Here is an 18,861-nt window from a genome sequence, read left to right as displayed (position 1 = left end):
GGAGGTGGTGACGGAGACGGGGAGGGGTGTGCGGGAGGGAGGGGGTGATGGGGACGGGGAGGGGTGTAGGGGAGGGAGGGGATGACGGAGACGGGGAGAGGTGTAGGGGAGGGAGCGGGTGACGGAGACGGGGAGGGGTGTAGTGGGTGGATGGGGTGATGGAGACGGGGAGGGGTGTAGTGGAGGGGGGGGTGATGGAGACGGAGAGGGGTGGAGAGGAGGGAGGGGTGTAGTGGGGGGGATGGGGTGATGGAGACGGGGAGGGGTGTGGGCAAGGGAGGGGGTGACGGGGAGGGGTGTGGGGGAGGGAGGGGGTGACGGAGACGGGGAGGGGTGTTGGGGAGGGAGGTGGTGACGGAGACGGGGAGGGGTGTGCGGGAGGGAGGGGGGTGATGGGGACGGGGAGGGGTGTAGGGGAGGGAGGGGGTGACGGGGAGGGGTGTAGGGGAGGGAGGGGGGTGACGGAGACGGGGAGGGATGTAGAGGATGGAGGGGTGACGGAGACGGGGAGGTGTGTAGGGGAGGGAGGGGGGTGACGGAGACGGGGAGGGGTGTGTAGGGGAGGGAGGGGGTGACGGGGAGGGGTGTAGGGGAGGGAGGGGGGTGACGGAGACGGGGAGGGATGTAGAGGATGGAGGGGTGACGGAGACGGGGAGGGGGTGTAGGGGAGGGAGGGGGTGACGGAGACAAGGTGGGGTGACAGAGGGTGTAGGATGGCCACAGAGACGCGACTGGCCGTTCTGTCCGGGACGGCCTCACCTTAATGATGACCCTCTGGTCTGTCTGCTCCTCCAGGATACTGTCCATGGGGTAGGACTCCACCTGCTGCCTGATGGCGGACGCCACGGCGGGGACGAAGTTCAGTGGGTTCAGGTCCAGGTCGTCGCAGAGGATCTCGGCGAACATCTCTGGCGAGATCAGCTTCTCTGCAGAGGCGAGAGAGTCTTTGTCACGGAGGTGAGACACCACCCTGTCACGTCGCCTCAACTGCCTCACGTTTCCCACCTTGGGCAAACTCCCCTACCGGGCAAAAACCTGTCCCACTGCCTCTTTAACGTACCCAACAAGATTGTCTCTACCGGGCCCAATCTCCACAGATTCACCACTCTGGGAAAGGCAGTTCCTCCTTGTCCCCGTCCTAAATCCACTCGAGGCTACGTCCCTAGCGGTGGAAATGACTTCTCTGCCCCCAGCTTCCCTCCCCTCTCTCTTCCCCCAGCCCCTACTGTCACGTTCACACATGCAGTCAGTCGCCACTTCATTCGATACCTGCCCTACCCGATAAAATGGCCACTGAGTGCAGCTTCCTCGCCTTCTGGTGCCGCGACCCGCCCACTTCACGGCCCGTCGTGCTGCGCGTTCGAAGACGCCGCTCTCTGTTGTCAGTGGTGGTGATCTGAGCTCCTGTCAGCTTGAACCTGCCCGGCCCTTCCCCTCTCACCTCTCTCCCCGACGAGGCCATCTCGCCCACAGAGCTACCGCTCACCGGACGCGTTCCGATCCTGCACGGTTCTCCGTAAACTCGAGAGGCCGCCCCTGCCTGAAAATCCCGGGGGATTTCACAGTTCCCGAGGTACTCACGCCTCCCCCTGTCACCAGCAGCCATTCCATGGTCCAAGTCACTGAGACTGCATTTCTTCCCCCGACTCTGAGCCTCCTGATCGTGCTTGATTGGCTGATTAGATACCTCGCAGTGGGTGCACAGGGGTACCTAACAGAGTGACCTTTGAGAGGATCTTTCGATGAAACTATAACACACACGAGCAGGAACAGGACATTCCGCCCATCGAGCCAGCTCAGCTCTGACGTTCATCATGGCTGATTTACTAACCCTCTCAGCCCCATTCTCCTGCATTCTCCCCATAATCTTTCACACCCTGACTAATCAAGAATCTATCAATCTCCACTATAAATATACCCAATGACTTCGCCTCCTCAATCGCCTGTGGCAATGGATTCCGCTACCCACTGGTGAAAGAAATTACTCCTCATCTCCGTTCTATATGACTCTCCACCACAGGTAACATCCTCTCCACATCCACTCTATCTGTGTCCTCTGGTCCGAGACTCACCCACTACAGGAAACATCCTCTCTACATCCACTCTATCTGTGTCCTCTGGTCCGAGACTCACCCACTACAGGAAACATCCTCTCCACATCCACTCTATCTGTGTCCTCTGGTCGTAGACTCTCCCACTACAGGAAACATCCTCTCCACATCCACTCTATCTGTGTCCTCTGGTACTAGACTCCCCCACTGTAGGAAACATCCTCTCCACATCCACTCCATCTGTGTCCTCTGGTCCTAGACTCCCCCACTATAGGAAACATCCCCTCCACATCCACTCTATCTGTGTCCTCTGGTCCGAGACTCCGCCACTATAGGAAACATCCTCTCCACATCCACTCTATCTGTGTCCTCTGGTCCCAGACTCCCCCACTACAGGAAACATCCTCTCCACATCCACTCTATCTGTGTCCTCTGGTCCTAGACTCCCCCACTGTAGGAAACATCCTCTCCACATCCACTCCATCTGTGTCCTCTGGTCCTAGACTCCCCCACTATAGGAAACATCCCCTCCACATCCACTCTATCAGTGTCCTCTGGTCCGAGACTCCGCCACTATAGGAAACATCCTCTCCACATCCACTCTATCTGTGTCCTCTGGTCCCAGACTCCCCCACTACAGGAAACATCCTCTCCACATCCACTCTATCTGTGTCCTCTGGTCCTAGACACCCCGAATACAGGAAACATCCTCTCCACATCCACTCTATCTGTGTCCTCTGGTCCTAGACACCCCCACTACAGGAAACATCCTCTCCACATCCACTCTATCTGTGTCCTCTGGTCCTATACTCCCTCACTACAGGAAACATCCTCTCCACATCCACTCTCTCTGTGTCCTCTGGTCCTAGACACCCCCACTACAGGAAACATCCTCTCCACATCCACTCTATCTGTGTCCTCTGGTCCTAGACTCCCCCACTATAGGAAACATCCTCTCCACATCCAGTCCATCTGTGTACTCTAGTCCTAGACTCTCCCACCACAGGAAACATCCTCTCCACATCCACTCTATCTGTGTCCTCTGGTCCTAGACTCCCCCACTATAGGAAACATCCTCTCCACATCCACTCTATCTGTGTCCTCTGGTCCTAGACTCCCCCACTATAGAAAACATCCTCTCCACATCCACTCTATCTGTGTCCTCCGGTCCTAGACTCCTCCACTATAGGAAACATCCTCTCCACATCCACTCTATCTGTGTCCTCTGGTCCCAGACTCCCCCACTACAGGAAACATCCTCTCCACATCCACTCTATCATTGTCCTCTGGTCCTAGACACCCCGAATACAGGAAACATCCTCTCCACATCCACTCTATCTGTGTCCTCTGGTCCTATACTCCCTCACTACAGGAAACATCCTCTCCACATCCACTCTCTCTGTGTCCTCTGGTCCTAGACACCCCCACTACAGGAAACATCCTCTCCACATCCACTCTATCTGTGTCCTCTGGTCCTAGACTCCCCCACTATAGGAAACATCCTCTCCACATCCACTCTATCTGTGTCCTCTGGTCCTAGACTCCCCCACTACAGGAAACATCCTCTCCACATCCAGTCCATCTGTGTACTCTAGTCCTAGACTCTCCCACCACAGGAAACATCCTCTCCACATCCACTCTATCTGTGTCCTCTGGTCCTAGACTCCCCCACTATAGGAAACATCCTCTCCACATCCACTCTATCTGTGTCCTCTGGTCCTAGACTCCCCCACTATAGGAAACATCCTCTCCACATCCACTCTATCTGTGTCCTCTGGTCCTAGACTCCCCCACTATAGAAAACATCCTCTCCACATCCACTCTATCTGTGTCCTCTGGTCCTAGACTCCCCCACTATAGGAAACATCCTCTCCACATCCACTCTATCTGTGTCCTCTGGTCCCAGACTCCCCCACTATAGGAAACATCCTCTCCACATCCACTCTATCTGTGTCCTCTGGTCCTAGACTCCCCCACTACAGGAAACATCCTCTCCACATCCACTCTATCAGTGTCCTCTGGTCCTAGACTCCCCCACTACAGGAAACATCCTCTCCACATCCACTCTATCTGTGTCCTCTGGTCCTAGACTCCCCCACTACAGGAAACATCCTCTCCACATCCACTCTATCTGTGTCATCTGGTCCTAGACTCCCCCACTACAGGAAACATCCTCTCTACATCCACTCTATCTGTGTCCTCTGGTCCTAGACTCCCCCACTACAGGAAACATCCTCTCCACATCCACTCTATCTGTGTCATCTGGGCCTAGACACCCCCACTATAGGAAACATCCTCTCCACATCCACTCTATCTGTGTCCTCTGGTCCGAGACTCCACCACTATAGGAATCATCCTCTCCACATCCACTCTATCAGTGTCCTCTGGTCCTAGACACCCCCACTATAGGAAACATCCTCTCCACATCCACTCTATCTGTGGTCCTAGACTCCCCCACTACAGGAAACATCCTCTCCACATCCACTCTATCAGTGTCCTCTGGTCCTAGACTCCCCCACTACAGGAAACATCCTCTCCACATCCACTCTGTCTGTGTCCTCTGGTCCTAGACTCCCCCACTATAGAAAACATCCTCTCCACATCCACTCTGTCTGTGTCCTCTGGTCCTAGACTCCCCCACTACAGGAAACATCCTCTCCACATCCACTCTATATGTGTCCTCTGGTCCTAGACTCCCCCACTACAGGAAACATCCTCTCCACATCCACTCTGTCTGTGTCCTCTGGTCCTAGACTCCCCCACTACAGGAAACATCCTCTCCACATCCACTCTATCTGTGTCCTCTGGTCCCAGACTCCCCCACTATAGGAAACATCCTCTCCACATCCACTCTATCTGTGTCCTCTGGTCCTAGACTCCCCCACTACAGGAAACATCCTCTCCACATCCACTCTATCAGTGTCCTCTGGTCCTAGACTCCCCCACTACAGGAAACATCCTCTCCACATCCACTCTATCTGTGTCCTCTGGTCCTAGACTCCCCCACTACAGGAAACATCCTCTCCACATCCACTCTATCTGTGTCATCTGGTCCTAGACTCCCCCACTACAGGAAACATCCTCTCTACATCCACTCTATCTGTGTCCTCTGGTCCTAGACTCCCCCACTACAGGAAACATCCTCTCCACATCCACTCTATCTGTGTCATCTGGGCCTAGACACCCCCACTATAGGAAACATCCTCTCCACATCCACTCTATCTGTGTCCTCTGGTCCGAGACTCCACCACTATAGGAATCATCCTCTCCACATCCACTCTATCAGTGTCCTCTGGTCCTAGACACCCCCACTATAGGAAACATCCTCTCCACATCCACTCTATCTGTGGTCCTAGACTCCCCCACTACAGGAAACATCCTCTCCACATCCACTCTATCAGTGTCCTCTGGTCCTAGACTCCCCCACTACAGGAAACATCCTCTCCACATCCACTCTGTCTGTGTCCACTGGTCCTAGACTCCCCCACTATAGAAAACATCCTCTCCACATCCACTCTGTCTGTGTCCTCTGGTCCTAGACTCCCCCACTACAGGAAACATCCTCTCCACATCCACTCTATATGTGTCCTCTGGTCCTAGACTCCCCCACTACAGGAAACATCCTCTCCACATCCACTCTGTCTGTGTCCTCTGGTCCTAGACTCCCCCACTACAGGAAACATCCTGTCCACATCCACTCTATCTGTGTCCTCTGGTCCTAGCCTCCCCCACTATAGGAAACATCCTCTCCACATCCACTCTATCTGTGTCCTCTGGTCCCAGACTCCCCCACTATAGGAAACATCCTCTCCACATCCACTCTATCTGTGTCCTCTGGTCCTAGACTCCCCCACTACAGGAAACATCCTCTCCACATCCACTCTATCAGTGTCCTCTGGTCCTAGACTCCCGCACTACAGGAAACATCCTCTCCACATCCACTCTATCTGTGTCCTCTGGTCCTAGACTCCCCCACTACAGGAAACATCCTCTCCACATCCACTCTATCTGTGTCCTCTGGTCCTAGACTCCCCCACTATAGGAAACATCCTCTCCACATCCACTCTATCTGTGTCATCTGGGCCTAGACACCCCCACTATAGGAAACATCCTCTCCACATCCACTCTATCAGTGTCCTCTGGTCCTAGACTCCCCCACTATAGGAAACATCCTCTCCACATCAACTCTATCTGTGTCCTCTGGTCCTCGACTCCCCCACTACAGGAAACATCCTCTCCACATCCACTCTATCTGTGTCCTCTGGTCCGAGACTCCACCACTATAGGAATCATCCTCTCCACATCCACTCTATCAGTGTCCTCTGGTCCTAGACACCCCCACTATAGGAAACATCCTCTCCACATCCACTCTATCTGTGGTCCTAGACTCCCCCACTACAGGAAACATCCTCTCCACATCCACTCTGTCTGTGTCCTCTGGTCCTAGACTCCCCCACTACAGGAAACATCCTCTCCACATCCACTCTATCTGTGTCCTCTGGTCCCAGACTCCCCCACTATAGGAAACATCCTCTCCACATCCACTCTATCTGTGTCCTCTGGTCCTAGACTCCCCCACTACAGGAAACATCCTCTCCACATCCACTCTATCAGTGTCCTCTGGTCCTAGACTCCCGCACTACAGGAAACATCCTCTCCACATCCACTCTATCTGTGTCCTCTGGTCCTAGACTCCCCCACTATAGGAAACATCCTCTCCACATCCACTCTATCTGTGTCATCTGGGCCTAGACACCCCCACTATAGGAAACATCCTCTCCACATCCACTCTATCAGTGTCCTCTGGTCCTAGACTCCCCCACTATAGGAAACATCCTCTCCACATCAACTCTATCTGTGTCCTCTGGTCCTCGACTCCCCCACTACAGGAAACATCCTCTCCACATCCACTCTATCTGTGTCCTCTGGTCCGAGACTCCACCACTATAGGAATCATCCTCTCCACATCCACTCTATCAGTGTCCTCTGGTCCTAGACACCCCCACTATAGGAAACATCCTCTCCACATCCACTCTGTCAGTGTCCTCTGGTCCTAGACTCCCCCACTACAGGAAACATCCTCTCCACATCCACTCTATCTGTGTCCTCTGGTCCTAGACTCCCCCACTATAGAAAACATCCTCTCCACATCCACTCTATCTGTGTCCTCTGGTCCTAGACTCCCCCACTATAGGAAACATCCTCTCCACATCCACTCTATCTGTGTCCTCTGGTCCTAGACTCCCACACTACAGGAAACATCCTCTCCACATCCACTCTATCTGTGTCCTCTGGTCCTAGACTCCCACACTACAGGAAACATCCTCTCCACATCCACTCTATCTGTGTCCTCTGGTCCTAGAGTCCCACACTACAGGAAACATCCTCTCCACATCCACTGTATCTGTGTCCTCTGGTCCTAGAGTCCCACACTACAGGAAACATCCTCTCCACATCCACTCTATCTGTGTCCTCTGGTCCTAGACTCCCACACTACAGGAAACATCCTCTCCACATCCACTCTATCTGTGTCCTCTGGTCCTAGACTCCCACACTACAGGAAACATCCTCTCCACATCCACTCTATCTGTGTCCTCTGGTCCTAGACTCCCACACTACAGGAAACATCCTCTCCACATCCACTCTATCTGTGTCCTCTGGTCCTAGAGTCCCACACTACAGGAAACATCCTCTCCACATCCACTCTATCTGTGTCCTCAGGTCCTAGAATCCCCCACTACAGGAAACATCCTCTCCACATCCACTCTATGTGTGTCCTCTGGTCCTAGACTCCCCCACTACAGTAAACATCCTCTCCACATCCACTCTCTCTGTGTCCTCTGGTCCTAGAATCCCCCACTACAGTAAACATCCTCTCCACATCCACTGTATCAGTGTCCTCTGGTCCTAGACTCCCCCACTACAGGAAACATCCTCCCCACATCCACTCTGTCTGTGTCCTCTGGTCCTAGAGTCCCCCACTACAGGAAACATCCTCTCCACATCCACTCTATCTGTGTCCTCTGGTCCTAGACTCCCGCACTACAGGAAACATCCTCTCCACATCCACTCTATCTGTGTCCTCAGGTCCTAGAATCCCCCACTACAGGAAACATCCTCTCCACATCCACTCTATGTGTGTCCTCTGGTCCTAGACTCCCCCACTACAGGAAACATCCTCCCCACATCCACTCTGTCTGTGTCCTCTGGTCCTAGAGTCCCCCACTATAGGAAACATCCTCTCCACATCCACCCTATCTGTGTCCTCTGGTCCTAGAGTCCCCCACTATAGGAAACATCCTCTCCACATCCACCCTATCTGTGTCCTCTGGTCCTAGACTCCCCCACTATAGAAAACATCCTCTCCACATCCACTCTATCTGTGTCCTCTGGTCCTAGACTCCCCCACTATAGGAAACATCCTCTCCACATCCACTCTATCTGTGTCCTCTGGTCCTAGACTCCCACACTACAGGAAACATCCTCTCCACATCCACTCTATCTGTGTCCTCTGGTCCTAGACTCCCACACTACAGGAAACATCCTCTCCACATCCACTCTATCTGTGTCCTCTGGTCCTAGAGTCCCACACTACAGGAAACATCCTCTCCACATCCACTGTATCTGTGTCCTCTGGTCCTAGAGTCCCACACTACAGGAAACATCCTCTCCACATCCACTCTATCTGTGTCCTCTGGTCCTAGACTCCCACACTGCAGGAAACATCCTCTCCACATCCACTCTATCTGTGTCCTCTGGTCCTAGACTCCCACACTACAGGAAACATCCTCTCCACATCCACTCTATCTGTGTCCTCTGGTCCTAGAGTCCCACACTACAGGAAACATCCTCTCCACATCCACTCTATCTGTGTCCTCCGGTCCTAGACTCCCCCACTACAGGAAACATCCTCTCCACATCCACTCAATCTGTGTCCTCTGGTCCTAGACTCCCGCACTACAGGAAACATCCTCTCCACATCCACTCTATCTGTGTCCTCAGGTCCTAGAATCCCCCACTACAGGAAACATCCTCTCCACATCCACTCTATGTGTGTCCTCTGGTCCTAGACTCCCCCACTACAGTAAACATCCTCTCCACATCCACTCTCTCTGTGTCCTCTGGTCCTAGACTCCCCCACTACAGGAAACATCCTCTCCACATCCACTCTATCTGTGTCCTCTGGTCCTAGACTCCCCCACTATAGAAAACATCCTCTCCACATCCACTCTATCTGTGTCCTCTGGTCCTAGACTCCCCCACTATAGGAAACATCCTCTCCACATCCACTCTATCTGTGTCCTCTGGTCCTAGACTCCCACACTACAGGAAACATCCTCTCCACATCCACTCTATCTGTGTCCTCTGGTCCTAGACTCCCACACTACAGGAAACATCCTCTCCACATCCACTCTATCTGTGTCCTCTGGTCCTAGAGTCCCACACTACAGGAAACATCCTCTCCACATCCACTGTATCTGTGTCCTCTGGTCCTAGAGTCCCACACTACAGGAAACATCCTCTCCACATCCACTCTATCTGTGTCCTCTGGTCCTAGACTCCCACACTACAGGAAACATCCTCTCCACATCCACTCTATCTGTGTCCTCTGGTCCTAGACTCCCACACTACAGGAAACATCCTCTCCACATCCACTCTATCTGTGTCCTCTGGTCCTAGACTCCCACACTACAGGAAACATCCTCTCCACATCCACTCTATCTGTGTCCTCTGGTCCTAGAGTCCCACACTACAGGAAACATCCTCTCCACATCCACTCTATCTGTGTCCTCCGGTCCTAGACTCCCCCACTACAGGAAACATCCTCTCCACATCCACTCAATCTGTGTCCTCTGGTCCTAGACTCCCGCACTACAGGAAACATCCTCTCCACATCCACTCTATCTGTGTCCTCAGGTCCTAGAATCCCCCACTACAGGAAACATCCTCTCCACATCCACTCTATGTGTGTCCTCTGGTCCTAGACTCCCCCACTACAGTAAACATCCTCTCCACATCCACTCTCTCTGTGTCCTCTGGTCCTAGAATCCCCCACTACAGTAAACATCCTCTCCACATCCACTGTATCAGTGTCCTCTGGTCCTAGACTCCCCCACTACAGGAAACATCCTCCCCACATCCACTCTGTCTGTGTCCTCTGGTCCTAGAGTCCCCCACTACAGGAAACATCCTCTCCACATCCACTCTATCTGTGTCCTCTGGTCCTAGACTCCCGCACTACAGGAAACATCCTCTCCACATCCACTCTATCTGTGTCCTCAGGTCCTAGAATCCCCCACTACAGGAAACATCCTCTCCACATCCACTCTATGTGTGTCCTCTGGTCCTAGACTCCCCCACTACAGGAAACATCCTCCCCACATCCACTCTGTCTGTGTCCTCTGGTCCTAGAGTCCCCCACTATAGGAAACATCCTCTCCACATCCACCCTATCTGTGTCCTCTGGTCCTAGAGTCCCCCACTATAGGAAACATCCTCTCCACATCCACCCTATCTGTGTCCTCTGGTCCTAGACTCCCCCACTATAGAAAACATCCTCTCCACATCCACTCTATCTGTGTCCTCTGGTCCTAGACTCCCCCACTATAGGAAACATCCTCTCCACGTCCACTCTATCTGTGTCCTCTGGTCCTAGACTCCCACACTACAGGAAACATCCTCTCCACATCCACTCTATCTGTGTCCTCTGGTCCTAGACTCCCCCACTACAGGAAACATCCTCTCCACATCCACTCTATCTGTGTCCTCTGGTCCTAGAGTCCCACACTACAGGAAACATCCTCTCCACATCCACTGTATCTGTGTCCTCTGGTTCTAGAGTCCCACACTACAGGAAACATCCTCTCCACATCCACTCTATCTGTGTCCTCTGGTCCTAGACTCCCACACTACAGGAAACATCCTCTCCACATCCACTCTATCTGTGTCCTCTGGTCCTAGACTCCCACACTACAGGAAACATCCTCTCCACATCCACTCTATCTGTGTCCTCTGGTCCTAGAGTCCCACACTACAGGAAACATCCTCTCCACATCCACTCTATCTGTGTCCTCTGGTCCTAGACTCCCCTACTACCGGAAACATCCTCTCCACATCCACTCTATCTGTGTCCTCTGGTCCTAGACTCCCACACTACAGGAAACATCCTCTCCACATCCACTCAATCTGTGTCCTCTGGTCCTAGACTCCCGCACTACAGGAAACATCCTCTCCACATCCACTCTATCTGTGTCCTCAGGTCCTAGAATCCCCCACTACAGGAAACATCCTCTCCACATCCACTCTATGTGTGTCCTCTGGTCCTAGACTCCCCCACTACAGTAAACATCCTCTCCACACCCACTCTCTCTGTGTCCTCTGGTCCTAGACTCCCCCACTACAGTAAACATCCTCTCCACATCCACTCTATCTGTGTCCTCTGGTCCTAGAGTCCCCCACTATAGGAAACATCCTCTCCACATCCCCTCTATGTGTGTCCTCTGGTCCTAGACTCCCCCACTATAGGAAACATCCTCTCCACATCCACTCTATCTGTGTCCTCTGGTCCTAGAGTCCCCCACTACAGGAAACATCCTCTCCACATCCACTCTATCTGTGTCCTCTGGTCCTAGACTCCCCAACAACAGGAAACATCCTCTCCACATCCACTCTATCTGTGTCCTCTGGTCCTAGAGTCCCCCACTATAGGAAACATCCTCTCCACATCCACTCTATCAGTGTCCTCTGGTCCTAGACTCCCCAACAACAGGAAACATCCTCTCCACATCCACTCTATCTGTGTCCTCTGGTCCTAGAGTCCCCCACTACAGGAAACATCCTCTCCACATCCACTCTATCTGTGTCCTCTGGTCCTAGACTCCCCAACAACAGGAAACATCCTCTCCACATCCACTCTATCTATGTCCTCTGGTCCTAGAGTCCCCCACTACAGGAAACATCCTCTCCACGGTACCGTTCATGTTCCAGGTGAAGGTGTCGCGCAGCTTCTGCCCGTCGATCTCCATGTCCAGCCGGATCGGGACGAGGAGCTCGGGCTGGGCGGCGTTCTCATGGATGACCGCTGGGTCGTGGTCGTCGAAGCTGCCCGGGAGAGAACAGGGAAGCCATGACGCCCTTCCGACCGTCTCGCCCTCCCATCCCCGCCCCCACCCCGTCTCGCCCTCCCTATAAAGACCTAGAAGGATTACAAAAGGTTTAAACATAAGGAGCAACACCCACAAAATGCTGGTGGAACACAGCAGGCCAGGCAGCGTCTATAGGGAGAAGCACTGTCGTCGTTTCCAGCGCACGTGGTGCTCCCGGTGTGGACTCTTATATATCAGTGAGACCCGAAGCAGACTGGAGACCGTTTCGCTGAACACCTACGCTCGGTCCGCCAGAGAAAGCAGGATCTCCCAGTGGCCACACATTTTAATTCCACGTCCCATTCCCATTCTGATATGTCTATCCACGGCCTCCTCTACTGTCAAGATGAAGCCACACTCAGGTTGGAGGAACAACACTTTATATACCAGCTGGGTAGCCCCCAACCTGATGGCATGAACATTGACTTCCCGAACTTCCATTAATGCCCCTCCTCCCCTTCTTACCCCATCCCTGACATATTTAGTTGTTTGTTTTTTCCTCTCTCTGCCCATCACTCTGCCTGTTCTCCATCTCCATCTGGTGCTCCCCCTCCCCCTTTCTTTCTCCCGAGGCCTCCCGTCCCATGATCCTTTCCCTTTTCCAGCTCTGTATCCCTTTCACCAATCACCTTTCCAGCTCTCAGCTTCATCCCATCCCCTCCGGTCTTCTTCTATCTTTTCCCCTCCCCCCACTATTTTCAAATCTCTTACTATCTTTCCTTTCAGTCAGTCCTGACGAAGGGTCTCGGCCCGAAACGTCGACAGTGCTTCTCCCTGTAGATGCTGCCTGGCCTGCTGTATTCCACCAGCAATTTATGTGTGTGTTACTTGAATTTCCAGCATCTGCAGATTTTCTCGTGTTAAACATAAGGAGCTCTGCTTACCCACGTTTGGAGAATAACCCTCCAAACATCCCGTCAAAATGTCGTTAGTGTACCTGCCTCGACCACTTCCTCCAGTAGATCCTTCCACAGACGGACCACCCGTATCCCTCTAAACCTTTCCTATCCGTGTCCCTGTCCGAGTCTAGTTAATGTACCTGCCTCGACCACTTCCTCCGGCAGCTCCTTCCACAGACGGACCACCCGTATCCCTCTAAACCTTTCCTATCCGTGTCCCTGTCTGAGTGTCGTTAATGTACCTGCCCCGATCACTTCCTCCGGCAGCTCCTTCCACAGACGGACAACCCGTATCCCTCTAAACCTTCCCTATCCGTGTCCCTGTCCGAGTGTCGTTAATGTACCTGCCTCGACCACTTCCTCCTGCAGCTCCTTCCACAGACGGACCACCCGTATCCCTCTAAACCTTTCCTATCCGTGTCCCTGTCCGAGTGTCGTTAATGTACCTGCCTCGACCACTTCCTCAGGCAGCTCCTTCCACAGACGGACCACCCGTATCACTCTAAACCTTTCCTATCCGTGTCCCTGTCCGAGTGTCGTTAATGTACCTGCCTCGACCACTTCCTTCGGCAGCTCCTTCCACAGACGGACCACCCGTATCCCTCTAAACCTTTCCTATCCGTGTCCCTGTCCGAGTGTCGTTAATGTACCTGCCTCGACCACTTCCTCCGGCAGCTCCTTCCACAGACGGACCACCCGTATCCGTCTAAACCTTTCCTCTCCATGTCCCTGTCCGAGTGTCGTTAATGTACCTGCCTCGACCACTTCCTCCGGCAGCTCCTTCCACAGTCAGACCACCCGCATCCCTCTAAACCTTTCCTATCTGTGTCCCTATCCGAGTGTTGTTAATGTACCTGCCTCAACCACTTCCTCCGGCAGCTCCTTCCACAGACGGACCACCCGTATCCCTCTAAACCTATCCTCTCCGTGTCCCTGTCCGAGTGTCATTAATGTACCCACCTCGACCACTTCCTCCGGCAGCTCCTTTCACAGATGGACCACCCGTATCCCTCTAAACCTTTCCTGTCCGTGTGTCGTTAATGTACCCACCTCGACCACTTCCTCCGGCAGCTCCTTTCACAGACGGACCACCCGTATCCCTCTAAACCTTTCCTGTCCTTATCCCTGTCCGAGTGTCGTTAATGTACCCACCTCGACCACTTCCTCCGGCAGCTCCTTTCACAGATGGACCACCCGTATCCCTCTAAACCTTTCCTATCAGTATCCCTGTCCGAGTGTCGTTAATGTACCCGCCTCGACCACTTCCTCCGGCAGCTCCTTCCACAGACGGACCACCCGTATCCCTCTAAACCTTTCCTGTCCGTGTCCCTGTCCGAGTGTCGTTAATGTACCTGCCTCGACCACTTCTTCCGGCAGCTCCTTCCACAGACGGACCACCCTTATCCCTCTAAACCTTTCCTGTCCGTGTCCCTGTCCGAGTGTCGTTAATGTACCTGCCCCGACCACTTCCTCCGGCAGCTCCTTCCACAGGCTGACCACCCATATCCCGCTAAACCTTTCCTATCCGTGTCCCTGTCCGAGTGTCGTTAATGTACCTGCCCCGACCACTTCCTCCGGCAGCTCCTTCCACAGGCTGACCACCCATATCCCGCTAAACCTTTCCTATCCGTGTCCCTGTCCGAGTGTCGTTAATGTACCTGCCCCGACCACTTCCTCCGGCAGCTCCTTCCACAGGCTGACCACCCATATCCCGCTAAACCTTTCCTATCCGTGTCCCTGTCCGAGTGTCGTTAATGTACCCACCTCGACCACTTCCTCCGGCAGCTCCTTCCACAGACGGACCACCCGTATCCCTCTAAACCTTTCCTGTCCGTATCCCTGTCCGAGTGTCGTTAATGTACCCGCCTCGACCACTTCCTCCGGCAGCTCCTTCCACAGACGGACCACCCGTATCCCTCTAAACCTTTCCTGTCCGTGTCCCTGTCCGAGTGTCGTTAATGTACCTGCCTCGACCACTTCTTCCGGCAGCTCCTTCCACAGACGGACAACACGTATCCCTCTAAAACTTTCCTATCCGTGTCCCTGTCCGAGTGCCGTTAATGTATCTGCCTCGACCACATCCTCCGGCAGCTCCTTCCACAGACGGACCACCCGTATCCCTCTAAACCTTTCATATTCGTGTCCCTGTCCGAGTGTCGTTAATGTATCTGCCTCGACCACATCCTCCGGCAGCTCCTTCCACAGACGGACCACCCGTATCCCTCTAAACCTTTCATATTCGTGTCCCTGTCCGAGTGTCGCTAATGTACCTGCCTCGACCACTTCCTCCGGCAGCACCTTCCACAGACGGACCACCCGTATTCCTCTAAACCTTTCCTCTCCGTGTCCCTGTCCAAGTGTTGTTAATGTACCTGCCTCGATCACTTCCTCAGGCAGCTCCTTCCACAGACGGACCACCCGTATCCCTCTAAACCTTTCCTATCCGTGTCCCTGTCCAAGTGTTGTTAATGTACCTGCCTCGATCACTTCCTCAGGCAGCTCCTTCCACAGACGGACCACCCGTATCCCTCTAAACCTTTCCTATCCGTGTCCCTGTCCGAGTGTCGTTAATGTACCTGCCTCGACCACTTCCTCCGGCAGCTCCTTCCACAGACAGACCACCCGTATCCCTCTAAACCTTTCCTCTCCGTGTCCCTGTCCGAGTGTCGTTAATGTACCCGCCTCCACCACTTCCTCCGGCAGCTCCTTTCACAGATGGACCACCCGTATCCCTCTAAACCTTTCCTATCCGTATCCCTGTCCGAGTGTCGTTAATGTACCCGCCTCGACCACTTCCTCCGGCAGCTCCTTTCACAGACAGACCACCCCTATCCCTCTAAACCTTTCCTGTCCGTATCCCTGTCCGAGTGTCGTTAATGTACCCGCCTCGACCACATCCTCCGGCAGCTCCTTTCACAGATGGACCACCCGTATCCCTCTAAACCTTTCCTGTCCGTGTGTCGTTAATGTACCCACCTCGACCACTTCCTCCGGCAGCTCCTTTCACAGACAGACCACCCGTATCCCTCTAAACCTTTCCTATCCGTATCCCTGTCCGAGTGTCGTTAATGTACCTGCCTCGACCACTTCCTCCGGCAGCTCCTTCCACAGACAGACCACCCGTATCCCTCTAAACCTTTCCTATCCGTATCCCTGTCCGAGTGTCGTTAATGTACCCGCCTCGACCACTTCCTCCGGCAGCTCCTTCCAGAAACGGACCACCCGTATCCCTCTAAACCTTTCCTATCCGTGTCCCTGGCCGAGTGTCGTTAATGTACCCGCATCGACCACTTCCTCCGGCAGCTCCTTTCACAGACAGACCACCCCTATCCCTCTAAACCTTTCCTGTCCGTATCCCTGTCCGAGTGTCGTTAATGTACCCGCCTCGACCACATCCTCCGGCAGCTCCTTTCACAGATGGACCACCCGTATCCCTCTAAACCTTTCCTGTCCGTGTGTCGTTAATGTACCCACCTCGACCACTTCCTCCGGCAGCTCCTTTCACAGACGGACCACCCGTATCCCTCTAAACCTTTCCTGTCCGTATCCCTGTCCGAGTGTCGTTAATGTACCCGTCTCGACCACTTCCTCCGGCAGCTCCTTCCACAGACGGACCATCCGCATCCCTCTAAACCTTTCCTATCCGTGTCCCTGTCCGAGTGTCGTTAATGTATCTGCCTCGACCACATCCTCCGGCAGCTCCTTCCACAGACGGACCACCCGTATCCCTCTTAAACTTTCATATTCGTGTCCCTGTCCGAGTGTCGCTAATGTACCTGCCTCGACCACTTTCTCCGGCAGCACCTTCCACAGACGGACCACCCGTATTCCTCTAAACCTTTCCTCTTCGTGTCCCTGTCCAAGTGTTGTTAATGTACCTGCCTCGATCACTTCCTCCGGCAGCTCCTTCCACAGACAGACCACCCGCATCCCTCTAAAACTTTCCTATCTGTGTCCCTATCCGAGTGTTGTTAATGTACCTGCCTCGACCACTTCCTCCGGCAGCTCCTTCCACAGACGGACCACCCGTATCCCTCTAAATCTATCCTCTCCTTGTCCCTGTCCGAGTGTCATTAATGTACCCACCTCGACCACTTCCTCCGGCAGCTCCTTCCACAGAGGGACCACCCTTATCCCTCTCAACCTTCCCTATCCGTGTCCCTGTCCGAGTGTTGTTAATGTACCTGCCTCGACCACTTCCTCCGGCAGCTCCTTCCAGAAACGGACCACCCGTATCCCTCTAAACCTTTCCTATCCGTGTCCCTGGCCGAGTGTCGTTAATGTACCTGCCTCGACCACTTCCTCCGGCAGCTCCTTCCACAGACGGACCACCAGTATCCCTCTAAACCTTTCCTATCCGTATCCCTGTCCGAGTGTCGTTAATGTACCCGCATCGACCACTTCCTCCGGCAGCTCCTTTCACAGACAGACCACCCGTATCCCTCTAAACCTTTCCTGTCCGTATCCCTGTCCGAGTGTCGTTAATGTACCCGCCTCGACCACATCCTGCGGCAGCTCCTTTCACAGATGGACCACCCGTATCCCTCTAAACCTTTCCTGTCCGTGTGTCGTTAATGTACCCACCTTGACCACTTCCTCCGGCAGCTCCTTTCACAGACAGACCACCCGTATCCCTCTAAACCTTTCCTGTCCGTATCCCTGTCCGAGTGTCGTTAATGTACCCACCTCGACCACTACCTCCGGCAGCTCCTTTCACAGACGGACCACCCGTATCCCTCTAAACCTTTCCTGTCCGTATCCCTGTCCGAGTGTCGTTAATGTACCCGCCTCGACCACTTCCTCCGGCAGCTCCTTCCACAGACGGACCACCCGTATCCCTCTAAACCTTTCCTGTCCGTGTCCCTGTCCGAGTGTCGTTAATGTACCTGCCTCGACCACTTCTTCCGGCAGCTCCTTCCACAGACGGACCACCCGCATCCCTCTAAACCTTTCCTATCCGTGTCCCTGTCCGAGTGTCGTTAATGTATCTGCCTCGACCACATCCTCCGGCAGCTCCTTCCACAGACGGACCACCCGTATCCCTCTAAACCTTTCATATTCGTGTCCCTGTCCGAGTGTCGCTAATGTACCTGCCTCGACCACTTCCTCCGGCAGCACCTTCCACAGACGGACCACCCGTATTCCTCTAAACCTTTCCTCTCCGTGTCCCTGTCCAAGTGTTGTTAATGTACCTGCCTCGATCACTTCCTCAGGCAGCTCCTTCCACAGACGGACCACCCGTATCCCTCTAAACCTTTCCTATCCGTGTCCCTGTCCGAGTGTCGTTAATGTACCTGCATCGACCACTTCCTCCGGCAGCTCCTTCCACAGACGGACCACCCATATCCCTCTAAACCTTTCCTATCCGTATCCCTGTCCGAGTGTCGTTAATGTACCTGCCTCGACCACTTCCTCCGGCAGCTCCTTCCACAGACAGACCACCCGTATCCCTCTAAACCTTTCCTATCCGTATCCCTGTCCGAGTGTCGTTAATGTACCCGCCTCGACCACTTCCTCCGGCAGCTCCTTTCACAGATGGACCACCCGTATCCCTCTAAACCTTTCCTATCCGTATCCCTGTCCGAGTGTCGTTAATGTACCCGCCTCGACCACTTCCTCCGGCAGCTCCTTTCACAGACGGACCACCCGTATCCCTCTAAACCTTTCCTGTCCGTATCGCTGTCCGAGTGTCGTTAATGTACCCGCCTCGACCACTTCCTCCGGCAGCTCCTTTCACAGATGGACCACATATATCCCTCTAAACCT

The 18,861-nt window shown here is 53.9% G+C and overlaps 1 protein-coding gene across 1 annotated transcript in view; it reads right to left on the bottom strand.

The window, feature by feature from the left end:
* Positions 1 to 736: 736 nt before the first annotated feature.
* LOC132390605 (SWI/SNF-related matrix-associated actin-dependent regulator of chromatin subfamily B member 1-like) overlaps positions 737 to 18,861 on the bottom strand; it is a gene marked incomplete at its 3' end in the record, with an annotated part of 151,966 nt that continues 133,841 nt past the window's right edge. The window contains exons 5-6 of the mRNA XM_059963207.1: positions 12,025 to 12,152; positions 737 to 926 (exon numbers count right to left, since the gene is read on the bottom strand). Coding sequence (XP_059819190.1) covers positions 737 to 926; positions 12,025 to 12,152 — 318 coding nt within the window. The remainder of the gene's footprint in view (positions 927 to 12,024; positions 12,153 to 18,861) is intronic.

This window comes from Hypanus sabinus, unplaced genomic scaffold (assembly GCF_030144855.1).
Source record: "Hypanus sabinus isolate sHypSab1 unplaced genomic scaffold, sHypSab1.hap1 scaffold_984, whole genome shotgun sequence".
Lineage (NCBI taxonomy): Eukaryota > Metazoa > Chordata > Chondrichthyes > Myliobatiformes > Dasyatidae > Hypanus > Hypanus sabinus.
The sequence above is the reverse complement of the archived record's forward strand: the minus strand, read 5'-3'. Positions and strand labels throughout refer to the sequence as shown.